Genomic DNA, 13,669 nt, shown 5'->3' with positions numbered 1-13,669 from the left:
AAACAGAGGTGTAAGAAGAGAAGGAAGGGAAGAGAAGAGATGGAAAAAACTATCAAATTTTTTCAATTATGGAGATGATAAAAAGCAGAAATAACACTAGTCATTCCCCACCCCCCAGCCCCAGAAATTACAATGAACAATAAGAATATATAACAGAAGCAGGAAATGCTTCCCTAAGAAGTGAAATTTCAGCTGAGACCTACAAAACGATCAAGATATATGTTTCTGGTACAAAGGTATACTATAAACAAAAAACAAAATGTTCCACTCAAAACCAACTAAAAAATGCTCCATGAAATACTGATTCAGCCAGTCAACAAATATTTACTGAGCAGATGCCAGGCATTATTCTCAAATTCAGATACAGTGTGAACAAAATATCACTGAAAACTAACACATTTTTATTTTTATTTTTAAATGAACTGTTGAGCCTGGGAGGTTGGAAAGGAGGGAGAGAAGGAAATTCAGCACAAACAAAGTAAAAGCTGGAGTACAGAGAAGCCACAGGTTTATATCCCCAAAGGGGAATTTGTCCAAGGTAGAAAAGCTATTAAAAGACCTTCTCATAAACCAGCACCTTTTAAAAGGGTACATCATAATTGTTAATAACCCCTTAATAAAGAAGGCACTTGAATGTCATGGTTTTGATGTTAGGCAGAAGGAGGTACAGGAAAGCTCTTTTGAGGATCTATAGCCATAAACCAGTCTGAATTCATAATACCTATGTGGCCCGCAACCTAAGCTAACATTTTATTTTTAATTGGTCCTGGATTGGTAGTCCCTTAGGCGTAAGCAAAAGCAAATGCAAATCAACTACCTTGGGAAAAATATCCTTCCACCTAGTCTTCAACAAATTCCCACAGAGTTCTGAGAAACATGAAATGATAACTTAACACACACACACATGGAAACAAGGTACCATAAGAGACAATCAGCAGAAACAAAAGACATGAGAATGATTTGTAGCAACTTCCAACTGTTTGATTTATAACACATTAAACATAAGAATGTATAAAATAATTAAAGAAATAGAAGAGGATATGATGGAATACAGATCTAAAGAAAGAAAGGAATAATGATAATATGTGAATAATAACAGGTAAATATGTGGGTAAAGAAGGTAACAGACACCAAGATTAACAAATATGATCTAATGAAGAGAAATACAGCCAATACACCCGCCAATTGGTCAATATGCATTCTGTTCAAGCTAGTAAACAAGCGGTGTCCTACTAATCACATTCTCTAGCTACAGTGGAATTATATGAGAAATCAGCAACAGAAAGGTAACTAGAAAAATCTCATAGGTTTGAAAAATTATAAACACTTAGGATTAAAGAACATCACAATAAACCCTAAGAAGTAAAATAAAGACTGATGAACAAATATAAAATGATGAATATGAAACAAAAAATAAAATGAAAATAACTAAAGCTAAAAATTCCTAGTAAAACTGACAAATCTCTAGCAAGACTGACATAAGGAGAAAAGGGACATAGACAACAACCTTAAAAACAGAAAGAGTGCTACAGAGGAAAAAAATATTTCTTTACTCTGACAAAGTATATGTATAAAAATGATACTGCATCAAATATCATATTTATCGGTGACAACTTAAAGCTTTTAGAAGTAACAAAAGATTTCTATTAACACTTCTATTCGACAATGTATGAGAAGTATTAGTGAGTTCAGAAAAGAAATTGAAGTTGTAAAAATTATAAAAGAAGTATCAAAACTAATTTCCAGATGTTTATTTATATGAAAACCCCCAAAGAACCTACAGATAAATTAAAAGATTTAAAAAATTTAGCAACATTGATAAAATAATCAATTTAAAAAGTTGCCTGTATGTCAATATAATAGTAACACCTATGAAATATAATTTTTAAAATACCATTTACCAAAAAAAACAATAAAACTGTATGCATAAATCTGGGTCTATTATTAAAAATATAACAAAACTTTACTGAGAGAAAATACAGAAGACCTGAATATATGAATTCAGGAAAGGAAGACTATCATAAACATATCAATTCTTCCCCCAAATAAAAATGAAGTCAATGAAATTCCACTTATAAATTCAATACTTTTTATGTATGTTATAAATCTGTCATTGAACAAAAGGCGAAGAAAGTCAAGACACTCGGGAAGACTAAGGTAAAAAGAAAGACGGACATGAGGATTTAACACAGGGTATAGTAATTAACATTCAGTACTGGAGCAAATGTAGGCAAACACATCAAAGTAATAGAATAGAGATTTTAAAAACAGACCCATGAATATAAAGTAACATGATTTATATTAGAGCAGTCCTATTAATTAGTTGAGGAAGGCAGAAAAAATCATTACATGATACTAATATATAATCATCTATATGCCGAGGAATGGAAATTGGACTCCTAACACTGTACACAAAAAATCAATTTCAGATAGATTAAATTTGAAAGATAAAATAAAAAATCTTTTAAAAGATATAGAATATTTTCACTTACTTGATTTCAATAGGGAAATGTTTCACACAACCTCCAAAAATTCTTTAAAAAATTAAAACTTTGACATCAAATGTCAGATCAATATGAACACTGATGAGGGGACTCAAATTAGTAAAAACACTCCCAAAAATATTCCTGAAAGACCTTTTGTGAATTTAATTTTCCTGAATTTTGAGAATATGGCTTGGTTCAAAAAACTCTTCTAACTTCATAAAGTTCACTCTTCTGTTGTTTTCATGTAATGTTTAAAAATACAATGACTTGTTTTCTGAAATTATCTGGCTCTGTTCTCCTCTATCATTTTCATCTGGAAGTTCTCTTTACGCCATCTCCGTTGCATCTATCCTGCTCAATTGTGATTCCATTCCCAGAAACTTCTCAGCAGGGTCCTGGGAGGGAGGACTGGTAGGCCCGTCCTTGAGAGTTCACTGAGCAAGGCTGCTCAAGCTACTTGAGGCCACTGGTTCTCTATGAAGATCTAATATAGTGGGAAAAATTTCTCCCAGTTTCAACTTGGATAATCACATTTAATCACTTTCAAATTGGTTGTTCACCACCTTTGAAGTACTTCTATTCTCAGGCCAGACACCCCAATGCTTCTTTCTACTTTCACTGAAAGTGATATATGTAGGTTTTTTGGTGGTTCTCATCTGTTTGTATTTGGGGATTCGTGGAGATACCTCATGACCAAGTTTTGTTACAAATGTTTTCATGGGTTTGGGTTTTGCTACCTGGTTGTTGTATTTTTATGTGGAAATTCAGAAAGATTTAAAAAACTAAGCTGCCACCACTGATGCAACCATCCCAGAATCTAAACAGGGCCTAAGAGTACATTTTAAAAAATAACTTTGCTTACATCTATATTTTTTCTGATTCACAGAAATATCTGCACTAATGTTTTAACTTTCTGTTTAATGATGAACACATTCCATATTTATGATTGAGGCAAACTACTTAAATGAAAATATTTTTCTGAAAGAGAACACAGTATTTCATGTGTAAAACCTATGGCCTAAGTTCCCAAAAGGAGTACCACAATGAATACAGGAATGCTGCCAGATATTTTAAATCTTGAAGAAACACAGCAGTATCTGTCAGATACCATGCTAACTACTACTATAAGTGGCTTAGAACTAATTAATGAACTGAGCTGTCAGTTACTTCTTTTGGCCTAGGGGCACTGTGAAAAAGTTACCAAGACACTAAGGGCACCATATACCATGTATCTTGGTGAAACTTGCTTTCTGGAAAAAAATCATCTCATTCGATGATTTCAGAAGATGAGGAAAAGAAGTATCAGAAAATATAATGCAATCAAAGAAAGCCTATCCTGTAGTAATGAGCCAACCGATGAGTACCTTGGGAATTCATTTAACTTTATGTTCTTGGTTGGCCAAAGGAAGAAAAAAAGAGGTGCCAAAAATAACAAATGCCAATTTATTAAGAAAATATTGAGGTCATGGAGTCAAAAGGACTTCTGTTGTTGATAATGAGATTGTGACATAAGCAGAAGCATCACATTCAAAAGTGTAATTGTAAGAGCAACCTCATTGTGTAACTGCAAGTGAACAGTCAACCATTTTGAGTTTTTTCTATCCCCTTGCTTCATCTCTGGCTACAGACAATAGGTTACAGCCATTTGTTTGTAAGAGTTTCAAGAGAAAAGAAGAGTAAGCTGTGAGCCAGTTCATTGGTTTCAGACATATTTTTGAACTAATTCCTTCCTCAGCTAACCTCTTCATCTTAACCCAATGCCAAACAGCAACAATGATGAAAGCCTCCATCTTTCTGCTCTGGGTACCAGATCTACTCTGACAACTCTTGAATTGCTAAGTACCCATTTTTAAAAAATTCTTGTTCATTTTATTAAGTATTCTTTATATTATGTATCTTTAACATACTTTAACCTATTACAGATTCTAAGATGCTTTGATGTTGGTGCTGTTTTCAGTCATACCAGAAGGTAACCATTCATTAATGGTTACAAGCTATTATATTACAACTATGACTCTAAAATACCATGGTGTAAGATGTATCCTGACAGCAGAAAGACATAAATTTTCAATAAATTGTAACTTAGAATAAAAGAAACTGGCATTTCATTCCTTATTTACATTTTTACTACAGTACAAAAGATAAAAATGTAATTTGTATATAGTACTGTATAACTGTCTTGCAAACCAAATGGAAACACATCTACTGATGCATTTGTGTTAAAATAATTAGGCAACTTGTTTTTTAAATGCTTTATATTATACAAAAATACTTGGGTGAATAGTCAGATAGGTATTGAGTTTTTTAGCAGTATCTGGGAAATTGTTCTGGGTGGGCTGGAAATTCATTATTTTTTTTTTCCTATATGAAATAACGAAATATACAGTACCACTTTCCCCAAAATCACCACACAACACATAAAGGAAAGATGCACCTGTATATACTGAAACACACACATATAACAAAACTATAAAAATAAAAAGAATGAAACACAAAATTCAAGCTAGTGATTACTTCTGGGAAGGAGGCAAGGGAAGAACGGTGGCACATGGAAACTTCCCCATTAAGTACAATATGCAAGCTGCAGAAAGACGCATATTTGTTAAAAACAAAGACAACAAATTACATTTGCACCAATACAGTCACTTAAAAAGATCTGAAAAGATAGACACACTAAACAGTTACGGTAAACTTTCACATTCTATTTTATATTTCTTTTATTCTTCAAAGCTTTTGCAATGCACCTCTATAACTTCTGTGATTTAAAAAATTAATAAAAAGGAAATAGGAAGGAGGAGGAAACGGCAATACAATCACTGCCATAGTAATGTGACACGGTTATATTCCACAAAGTTAATGCAGCATTTTAGACTGTGAGGTATTTCTTCAGGAACATATGGACTGGGATGCATCAGATCCACATAGATAACCCTGAACTAACCAACATGACATGATCGATGACCTCATATTATAAAAAGTTCCATTTGGAATAACATCTAAAAATCCTGGAAGTATCAGTAGTATGTTACCCAGCACACTCTATATTTCTTCCTTTCACTAATTTCCTTATTTTAATTTTATTGAAACAACATGCATTAAACACCTATTATACACCCAAAATCATGGTAGGTATTGGCAGTACCAAAATAAAAAAGACATGGCTCCAGTTTTCTAGAAGCTTATAACCTACAGTAACACTGCAATGACAGGAAGTTCTACATCTGCATTGTCTGATATGGTAGCCATTAACAGCAGGCAGCTAGCTGTTAGGCATGTGAAATATGGTAACGCAACTGAGAAACTAAGTTTTTAAATTTTAAGTTACATGAATTTAAATTTAAATAGCCACTATGGCTGGTGCATACAGTATTCGACAGCACAGGTCTACAGAAAGACAAGGACAAATAAACAGATAACTATAATGTATTATAGTCAGCACTGAACTAGAAATAGTACAAAGGCTATGAGAGCAAGGAAAAGGAGCACTGAGCTCATCAAAGAAGGATTTCTGGGAGTACTGATACCTAATTCTTGAATCACGTAAACAAAGGTGAGGCATTACATGAAAAGGAACGAAAACAAATAAAGGCTTAAAAGTATAAAAGTGTATGGGAGGGAGATTAAAATCAGCTTTATATTCCTAACTGAAAAAAATTCATACTAGGGAGTCAGAGGAGAGACACTGGAACTTGTGGAAATACTGTATAGTGTGTAGGAGCTTGATTTTATTATATAAAAGAGGTAAAGCCACTGATGAGTTAATTTAGTAATTAACGTACTTAACATGGTTAGATGTGTACATACTTATAGCTGAAGTAAATTAGTATAAATTAAAGGAAGATAAGAAAATACTAGCAAAAAACATTCCCTGGAAAAAGTTTGACAATCCTTCCAAAAAAAGAATGAGCTATGAATCACTTAAATAATTAAATTCTCAGCTGACCTAATACAGCAGTCTAAGCAAATAAAACTCAACTACTCTATTCAAACTCCAAAAACTTAACCGGGCCTAAATTTATAGAAAAAAATGAAACAAAGTAAATACCAGTATAAAAATCAATACTTCAACACCCATTTGAAAGTCACAAAGGTGAGGGAATGTATATTCTTAAACTAAGTTCCTAAGGCTTCAATCAGGTCTATAAGGAAATGAGAATTAGAGAAATATTATCCTTCTTGTTAAACTCTGGAATATTAGCCTATTATTACTAGGACGTTTAAATATCACTGTAAGACATCAAGTACCCTTCAAAAACATAAGCCCTCAAAGATAAATTGAGTGCAAACATCGGTACAAAGAAATCCTACTTTACCCATGAAAAACAACAAAATTCCTCAAAATGGAATTTTTAAAAATCCAAATCCTTTCATCTCAGCATATACAAACTTTCAGTGCTACCCATGAAAATAGAAGTGATTTATTTAATATTCCTTTGAATTTCCCATATGCTTTTAATATATGCATCAACATCAGATGGGAAATTATATTTCTATACATGTACTTTTCAGGAGATGTTTCAAAAATAAAATAATTTTACAATGGAAATTTAAACAGTTGTTTCCAAGGATATTTCAACATGCATTAAGTGTCACTAAGTAACAACAAAAGAAAAAGGGGAAAATATTTTCAGCCAGAAAAACACTAACCAAGAATTTTTCAGGTAAGTTAAAGAACCTGGATTAGTTATAAATAATGTAACTGGAACAATAGAGTATTTTTAGAGTAGAATGAGCAGGAATTAGGAAATCTCTTCATGTGTAAAATATACTTTCATTTTATTTTCTTAAATGTAAATTTTGGAATTCTCTATTAAGATGATTCCATGAAGTAAATTAACCTTACTGTGTAATCATACAAAAAGTTCTATACTTACACTTTACAAACTTGATTATGAGTACTGAAAAGCCACATAGCCTAGAATCACAATATTCTTAAAATAAATTAAATATTATTTAATTAAATAATTTTTAAAACCTATCAAAGGATGCAACAGCCCAAGCAGTGTGACTCATTAAAATCTTATGAGTCAAGGTAGTTGGAAGTGGTTGTGAGGAAGGAAGAGCTATAGCAAGTATGAAAATTAGCAAAGGCCATGTTGGTCAAGTCTATGAGAACTCGGAATAGAAAAGATTACAGGGAGAACTGATTCTGCATAGCCACAGCTGTGGCTTATTAAAATCATAACACTCTGGCAAGAAACTTCAGACATGAAGTTAAGTGAAAGGAAGGATAATTTGACATTTTTTTATTAGGCACAGTGCCCAAACCAGAACCTAAACCTTATAATCAAAGGCTCTTTGCTATTAACACCATGAAAACCCATTCACAATTTTTTCTACTATTTACCTTTCCAATTTGAGGGAAGGAAAGATTAACCGGGCTACAACAAGTAATTAGCAGATAAACGGTTAGGAATCAAAGCTGTTATCACACTAGTTGCCTTCAATAGTCTAGAGGGAATGAACTAGTAGGTGAAAGGGTCTGAGGGAAGTTGAGTATGTATCCGTGCAGAAAGCCTAAAGCTTATTCTTACTTGAGCTTCGAACTATTCTGTACTCTGAATCGCTGTGTAATTTGGTAATAAAGTATTATCAAATAAAGGAGATTCTCTTTGAAAAAATTAAATTTAAAAAATGTTTTTTAAATCACTGCTTCATACCACTATCTTTCACCTTCTTTTAAAACCTAAGAAAGAAAGAGGAGTATTACACTTCAACCATCCTTTCAGCATCCTTACATGCTACATAGGGAATGGATATTATTAACCAACTTAATAAATGACAAAACAAGAATCTAGCATTGTAAGGATAGCAAGCTAATGAGAAATTCAATAGAATTGGGGTCTCTCAGCACCCTGGGATTGGCACTTCTATTTCTTTTATATTCTAACCAATTGTATCTACATTTCTGTGATGCTCTATTACCCTGAATATAGCCTAAGAGTTCAGGTTTAGTCTTCCAGGAATAATTCATATAAAAGTAATCAGCACTCTGTTTTACCGTATACTAGCTCGGAACCCAGCATGGAGTCATAAATTGTGTATCAGATAATCTAAGTTTTGACATATACATGAAGCACCAGAAAAATGTCTGACATTAAAAGAATATACATTTATCATAGCATGATTTATTTTGAAAAATGTTCCCAACTATTTCAACTGTCAAAGCGAACCCATGTATTTTAAATTATAAGCCAAATTTTTCAAATTGAAGTGTATCTAATCTGCTGGTGTCAGTTAAATATAACACATTAAACAGTTCAATGCAGCTATATGAACAACAGAGAAAAAGGAAAAAAAAAACTGATCTTACCTGGTAGTTTCTTTTCTCAGATAATGTATGTCCATCAGTCCTCACCATAGAGTCGTGTCCTTTCCTCACAGTACTGGAGGCAATCAAATAGAACTGTCACTCAAGGGTCGTGTCACAGGAAGGACCGCCCACCAGTTCTCCCTCTAGAGTGGAATTATCCAAAAGCCGTCAAAATTACTAACATGTAAATATATGAACAGTAGCAAAAATATCCAATATGATACATAGAAAACAAAAAGTACTTTTTTTATATCATAACTGATCTTCCTCTTAACCACCTAGGGAGGGCTAGAGTGGCAGATACTTTGAGAAATTATTAAATATAAAAAACTCTTCCCTCCCACTTCTACTCTCCCCCATTAAAACTGTTCACCAGACCTCACACACTGGGAAGACACTTTACAGTGAATAAAAAAATGGACAGAAAAATTCAGCCCTCAACGGACATATTTTCTCTTTTAAATATTCTCCTCTTAATCTCAGAAATATCCAATTAATTTAGATTCAGTCATGTAATTTCAAATCATTCTCCTCCAAGTGCTTGTTTATACAGCTGTTATTCATTGAGTTTATGAGGTTTATTCCTATGCCATAAGACTGGAATACATCATATATTCTCAGATGATAAGTATATGTGAACTTAATTCAATTTTCTATTAAAATTTACTCCAAGGAAGAGGAGCAACACATGCCAACTTTCTGGATGCCTTTGTCCTTCAACCTGCCAATTTTGTACATGCTCTAATAGAATTTATTTTTTCACATTAAAGCAGAAAAATAATGGAGCTCATTTCTTAACCTAGACAGATAAATAAATCCAAAATGATGAGGCACTGTGCACTTCAGGTACCAAAAAAAAAAAAAAAAAAAAAAAATCATTGAAGCAGAGGTGATAGTCCCTAGAGATGCTAATTCATAAATATAAATTGAAAATGAAAGATCAAAAATTCAAAAATGGTATCTACAAAGAATTTGTAAACATTCTTTTCAAGACCAATGCCCCTCATCTAAATTTTAGTAAAATGTCTACCCTAGTGAAGTAGTAAGTATACCTATTAAACTAATAATAGTTGCTAATCACTAGAAATTATATTCAAATTTAGAGCAATTATTTAACATCATGCGAAATTTACTCTGGGAGAGGATAATAAAAACATCTAATTTAAATTCATAGTAAGTATGAATCAATTTTATTAAAACCAACCACACACACACATACACATGGATTACCTCTAAATGTTTTCAAGGAAAATAAATCATTGAAAATTAATATTATTACATTTAAATTTTAAAAAGAATCCACATAATGAAAACCTACACTGAAATCCTATATTCCATCTCTGGTTTTATATTTGATCACAAACACAAATTTAGTGGGTGCTATATTTTTACTTAATTTTGACCATCTTACATTGTATGTTTGGCTGAAATACTTTAAGATGCCAGGCTCTAAGCCAAAAATGTTAATTATTCATTACCAATTTATATGTACCACTGATTTTAAGTATGTCTCTCTCAAAAATAACAGAGAAAGACTTTTTAAATCGTAAGTATATTTACTGCCATAAATGTAAGCTTTATCATCTCTCAAGGAATTAGGTTATTCATAAAATAAAATTATCAAGTGAATTGATGTCCAAGAATAGTTAAGTGACACACATTCAGCTCCAACTTAAATTTTAATGACTGTTACAAAATGAGAGCAAAACTATTTTATTATGCATCCCATAAAAAACCTTAGCCCCATTTTAATATTAGTGTTTTATAAAATTAATAATTTAAAACACGATTTGCCTTAACTATTAATCTACTCATGGAAACTCTGAATTCAGTGGATAATAAAGTTTCAGTTCTTTCTTACAGGGTAAAAATGTTTCCCTTATTAAATTAGTTATGTTTAAATTAAAGTGCACGCTTTACCTTCACATTATGATATTCTCATCAAAAGATGTTAGAAATCTAAAATCAGGCAAGGCAATTTTCAATGTAATTTAATGTATGTTAGCAGAACCTAACTATATAGGTTATAAAAAGACAATTAGGACTTTATATGCTAAATAATACCTTAATTAAAAATAAGTTATTATTTAATCTGTAAGCTTACCAGCTAAACGAAAAGTATTAACTTTGGAACACTATGAATTTTAGTACAAAGGAAAAACTTGTTTTTGTTCATTTGTTTCTCCCTCTTGGAGTAACTTCAAATATTTCATGGCTTAGGGTTTCAGTCAGCAGCCACTATATGCTCTAAGGATTATATGAATCAATATTCTATATTGATCAATAAGACTCATCATCTCCTTTTGATAAACAAAGGGAAAAATGAACGAAGGTACTGTTTTCTTCTAGGTAACATAAAGAGCTAACATTTGTCACCATTATCTTGTATTAAATAAAAATGCTCAGTAATAGATTGCATTGATACTCACTAGGAATAAAAGGATGCACAAGAGATGAAAGAGAATGTTAAGTATATATGTAAGAGTATGTGAAAAGTAGCAAGTATGAGAAAACATGCCCTCTAGCTGCCTACATTCACTGAACTTTATACACTGGTTTTCCTACAAAGTCCTAAACATTCAAAAGTCAGAAAAGACAAGTATTTATAAAACTACAGTGAAATTTTCTATAAAGCAGGACGCCATCCAAGATGGAAAAACAGAGACTGTATGTATCTTCCTGCGTTAAGTAACTAGAAAATTAAATAAAATATATAAAACAATGATTTTCAGACAACGGACATCATCTCAGGATCTGTGTCCTGAGACAGAACAGAAAAAAGAACAAATGAAGTAATAACCCCTACTGCTTGTGGAAGTATGAGGCTAAAACATAGGAGGGGGAAGGCAGAACCCAATCAAAGCCTAATGGTTTCACTGAGTTAAAGGAAAAGAATCCAGAGCTAGGGGAGACACCAAGACAGCCAGAATTTGCAGGGCAAATGAAGAGAAGCAAGCTGCACAGAAAGAGCTTCAAAGATCCGAAGACAATCAGATTGCCCTCAAGGTTTTAGTTGAGTAATTACCTGCATACACATGTGAAAAAACTTGAATCTGGAGGAAAAGCCTCTGGAAAGTAGTCAGACCAATCCTCAAACTCATGTTCCCATCAACTGGAGAAAGACAGTTTTAAGACACGAAGCACTGAATAGAGTTCAGAAGCTGATAAATCCATGAACAATGAACCCAAACAAGCTTTAGACTAAGGATGCTCTGGACCAGCAGTAACAAAGTTAAAACAAGCCTCAAGAGGATGAAACTACTTCTCTCTCTTTTTTTAAGATTTTATTTATTTATCTGAGATAGAGTGAGAGAGTGAGCACAAGTGGGGGGAGGGCAGAAAAAGAGGGAGAAGCAGACTCCCTACTGAGCAGAGAGCCTGATGCAGGACTCCATCCCAGGACCCTGGGATCATGACCTGAGCTGAAGGCAGACGCTTAACTGAGCCACCCAGGTGCCCTGGATGAAGCAACTTCTAAGTGCCATAACTGTAACCCAAAACAAACGCCAACAATATTTAAAAATAATGCAACACCCTCCCAGCATTAAAAAATATAAAATTAAATGTCTGGCATCCAATCAAAAATTACTAGTCATGATAGAAGCAGGAAATACACCCCCAAACAAGGTGAATTATAGTAAGTGGAAAGACCAGCAATGATACAGGCGATAGAATTAGTAGACAAGGAGATTAAAACAAATACTGTAAATATATCCCATACATTCAAGAAGATAAAGAAAACTATGAATATGGTAACAGAAATGCAAGGACATGGAAAAGACCTAAGTTAGCAACACAGAGGAATTTACGGTGACAGAAAAGTTCTGTGTCTTGCTTGTGGTGGTGGTTATAGGACTCTACATGTTTGCTAAAATACCACCAGAATGATAGGGACATACCAAAAAACGTAAGAGCTTGCAAAAACTGGTGAAATCTAAGTTTGACTTGTAATCTAGTTATACTGTGTCAATTTCTGGTTTCGATAATGCACTACATAGTTATGTAAGATGACATCATTGGAGGAAGATAGGTGATGGGCATATGGAATTTCTCTGTGCTATTTTTGCATCTTCTTATGAGTTTATAATTACTTGAAAGTTAAAAAGATTTTTTTAAAAGGCTCAAACTGACCTTCTAGAAATAAAAATTCAATTATCTGTAATTAAACATGCACTGGATAAGATTAACAGCAGTCTTTTCTAAACTTTAAAGAAAAGTTTAATGAACTGAATGAAGACACAGCTAGCAATCAAAAAAAAAATCCAAAATTAAACACAGTGAGACTAAAAGGAACTGTGGGACAATGAAATGTGGGACAACAGCAAGTGAGACAGTGAACTATTGGGCAATATTAAGTAGCCTAATATTAATGTAACTAGTGCCCCAGAAAGAGTGAAAGAGCAGGAAGGATAGAAAACAATGGCCACATTTTTCCTAAATCTGATGAAAACTATACTCATAAAGAACTTCAACAACCTCCAGAGAGAACACCAAAAACCCTCATAATTTTAAAGTCAAGTTGCTGAAAAACAGCTAAAGAGAAGTCTTAAAGCAGAGAGAAGACAGAAAGAAAGTATATACATAGAGAAAAACAACACAGGCATGACAGCAGACTTCTCATCAGAAACAATGCAAAGCAGGGGAGAGTGGATCAACATTTTTAAACTACAGAAAGAAAAATATCAACTAAGAATTCTAAATCCAGGGGTGTCTGGGTGGCTCAGCTGGTTAAGCATCTGCCTTTAGCCTTCATCTGCCTTAACCATCCTGGGATCCCAGGGTCCTGGGATCAAGCCGCGAGTCGGGATCCCTGCTCAGCAGGAAATCTGCTTCTCCCCCTGGCTTGTGCTCTCTCGCTCTCTCTCAAATA

The 13,669-nt window shown here is 33.2% G+C and overlaps 1 protein-coding gene across 5 annotated transcripts in view; it reads right to left on the bottom strand.

Moving 5' to 3' along the window:
• The window catches only part of CNOT2 (CCR4-NOT transcription complex subunit 2), a 117,217-nt gene that overhangs the window by 62,287 nt on the left and 41,261 nt on the right, over positions 1-13,669 (bottom strand). For 3 of the 5 annotated variants that reach the window (XM_028110827.2, XM_088025268.1, XM_028110826.2), the window contains exon 2: positions 8,800-8,942. The exons of 1 other annotated variant lie outside the window; for it this stretch is intronic. Coding sequence is in view for 2 of the 4 variants with exons in the window: in XM_028110826.2 (XP_027966627.1) it covers positions 8,800-8,847 (48 nt within the window). In the remaining 2 variants the exon portion in view is untranslated. The remainder of the gene's footprint in view (positions 1-8,799; positions 8,943-13,669) is intronic. One more of the 5 variants, XM_028110825.1, reaches the window with a different exon arrangement.

This window comes from Eumetopias jubatus, unplaced genomic scaffold, assembly GCF_037043125.1.
Source record: "Eumetopias jubatus isolate StellerSeaLion01/CBP00866 unplaced genomic scaffold, mEumJub1_p1.0 scaffold_8, whole genome shotgun sequence".
NCBI lineage: Eukaryota > Metazoa > Chordata > Mammalia > Carnivora > Otariidae > Eumetopias > Eumetopias jubatus.
The sequence above is the reverse complement of the archived record's forward strand: the minus strand, read 5'-3'. Positions and strand labels throughout refer to the sequence as shown.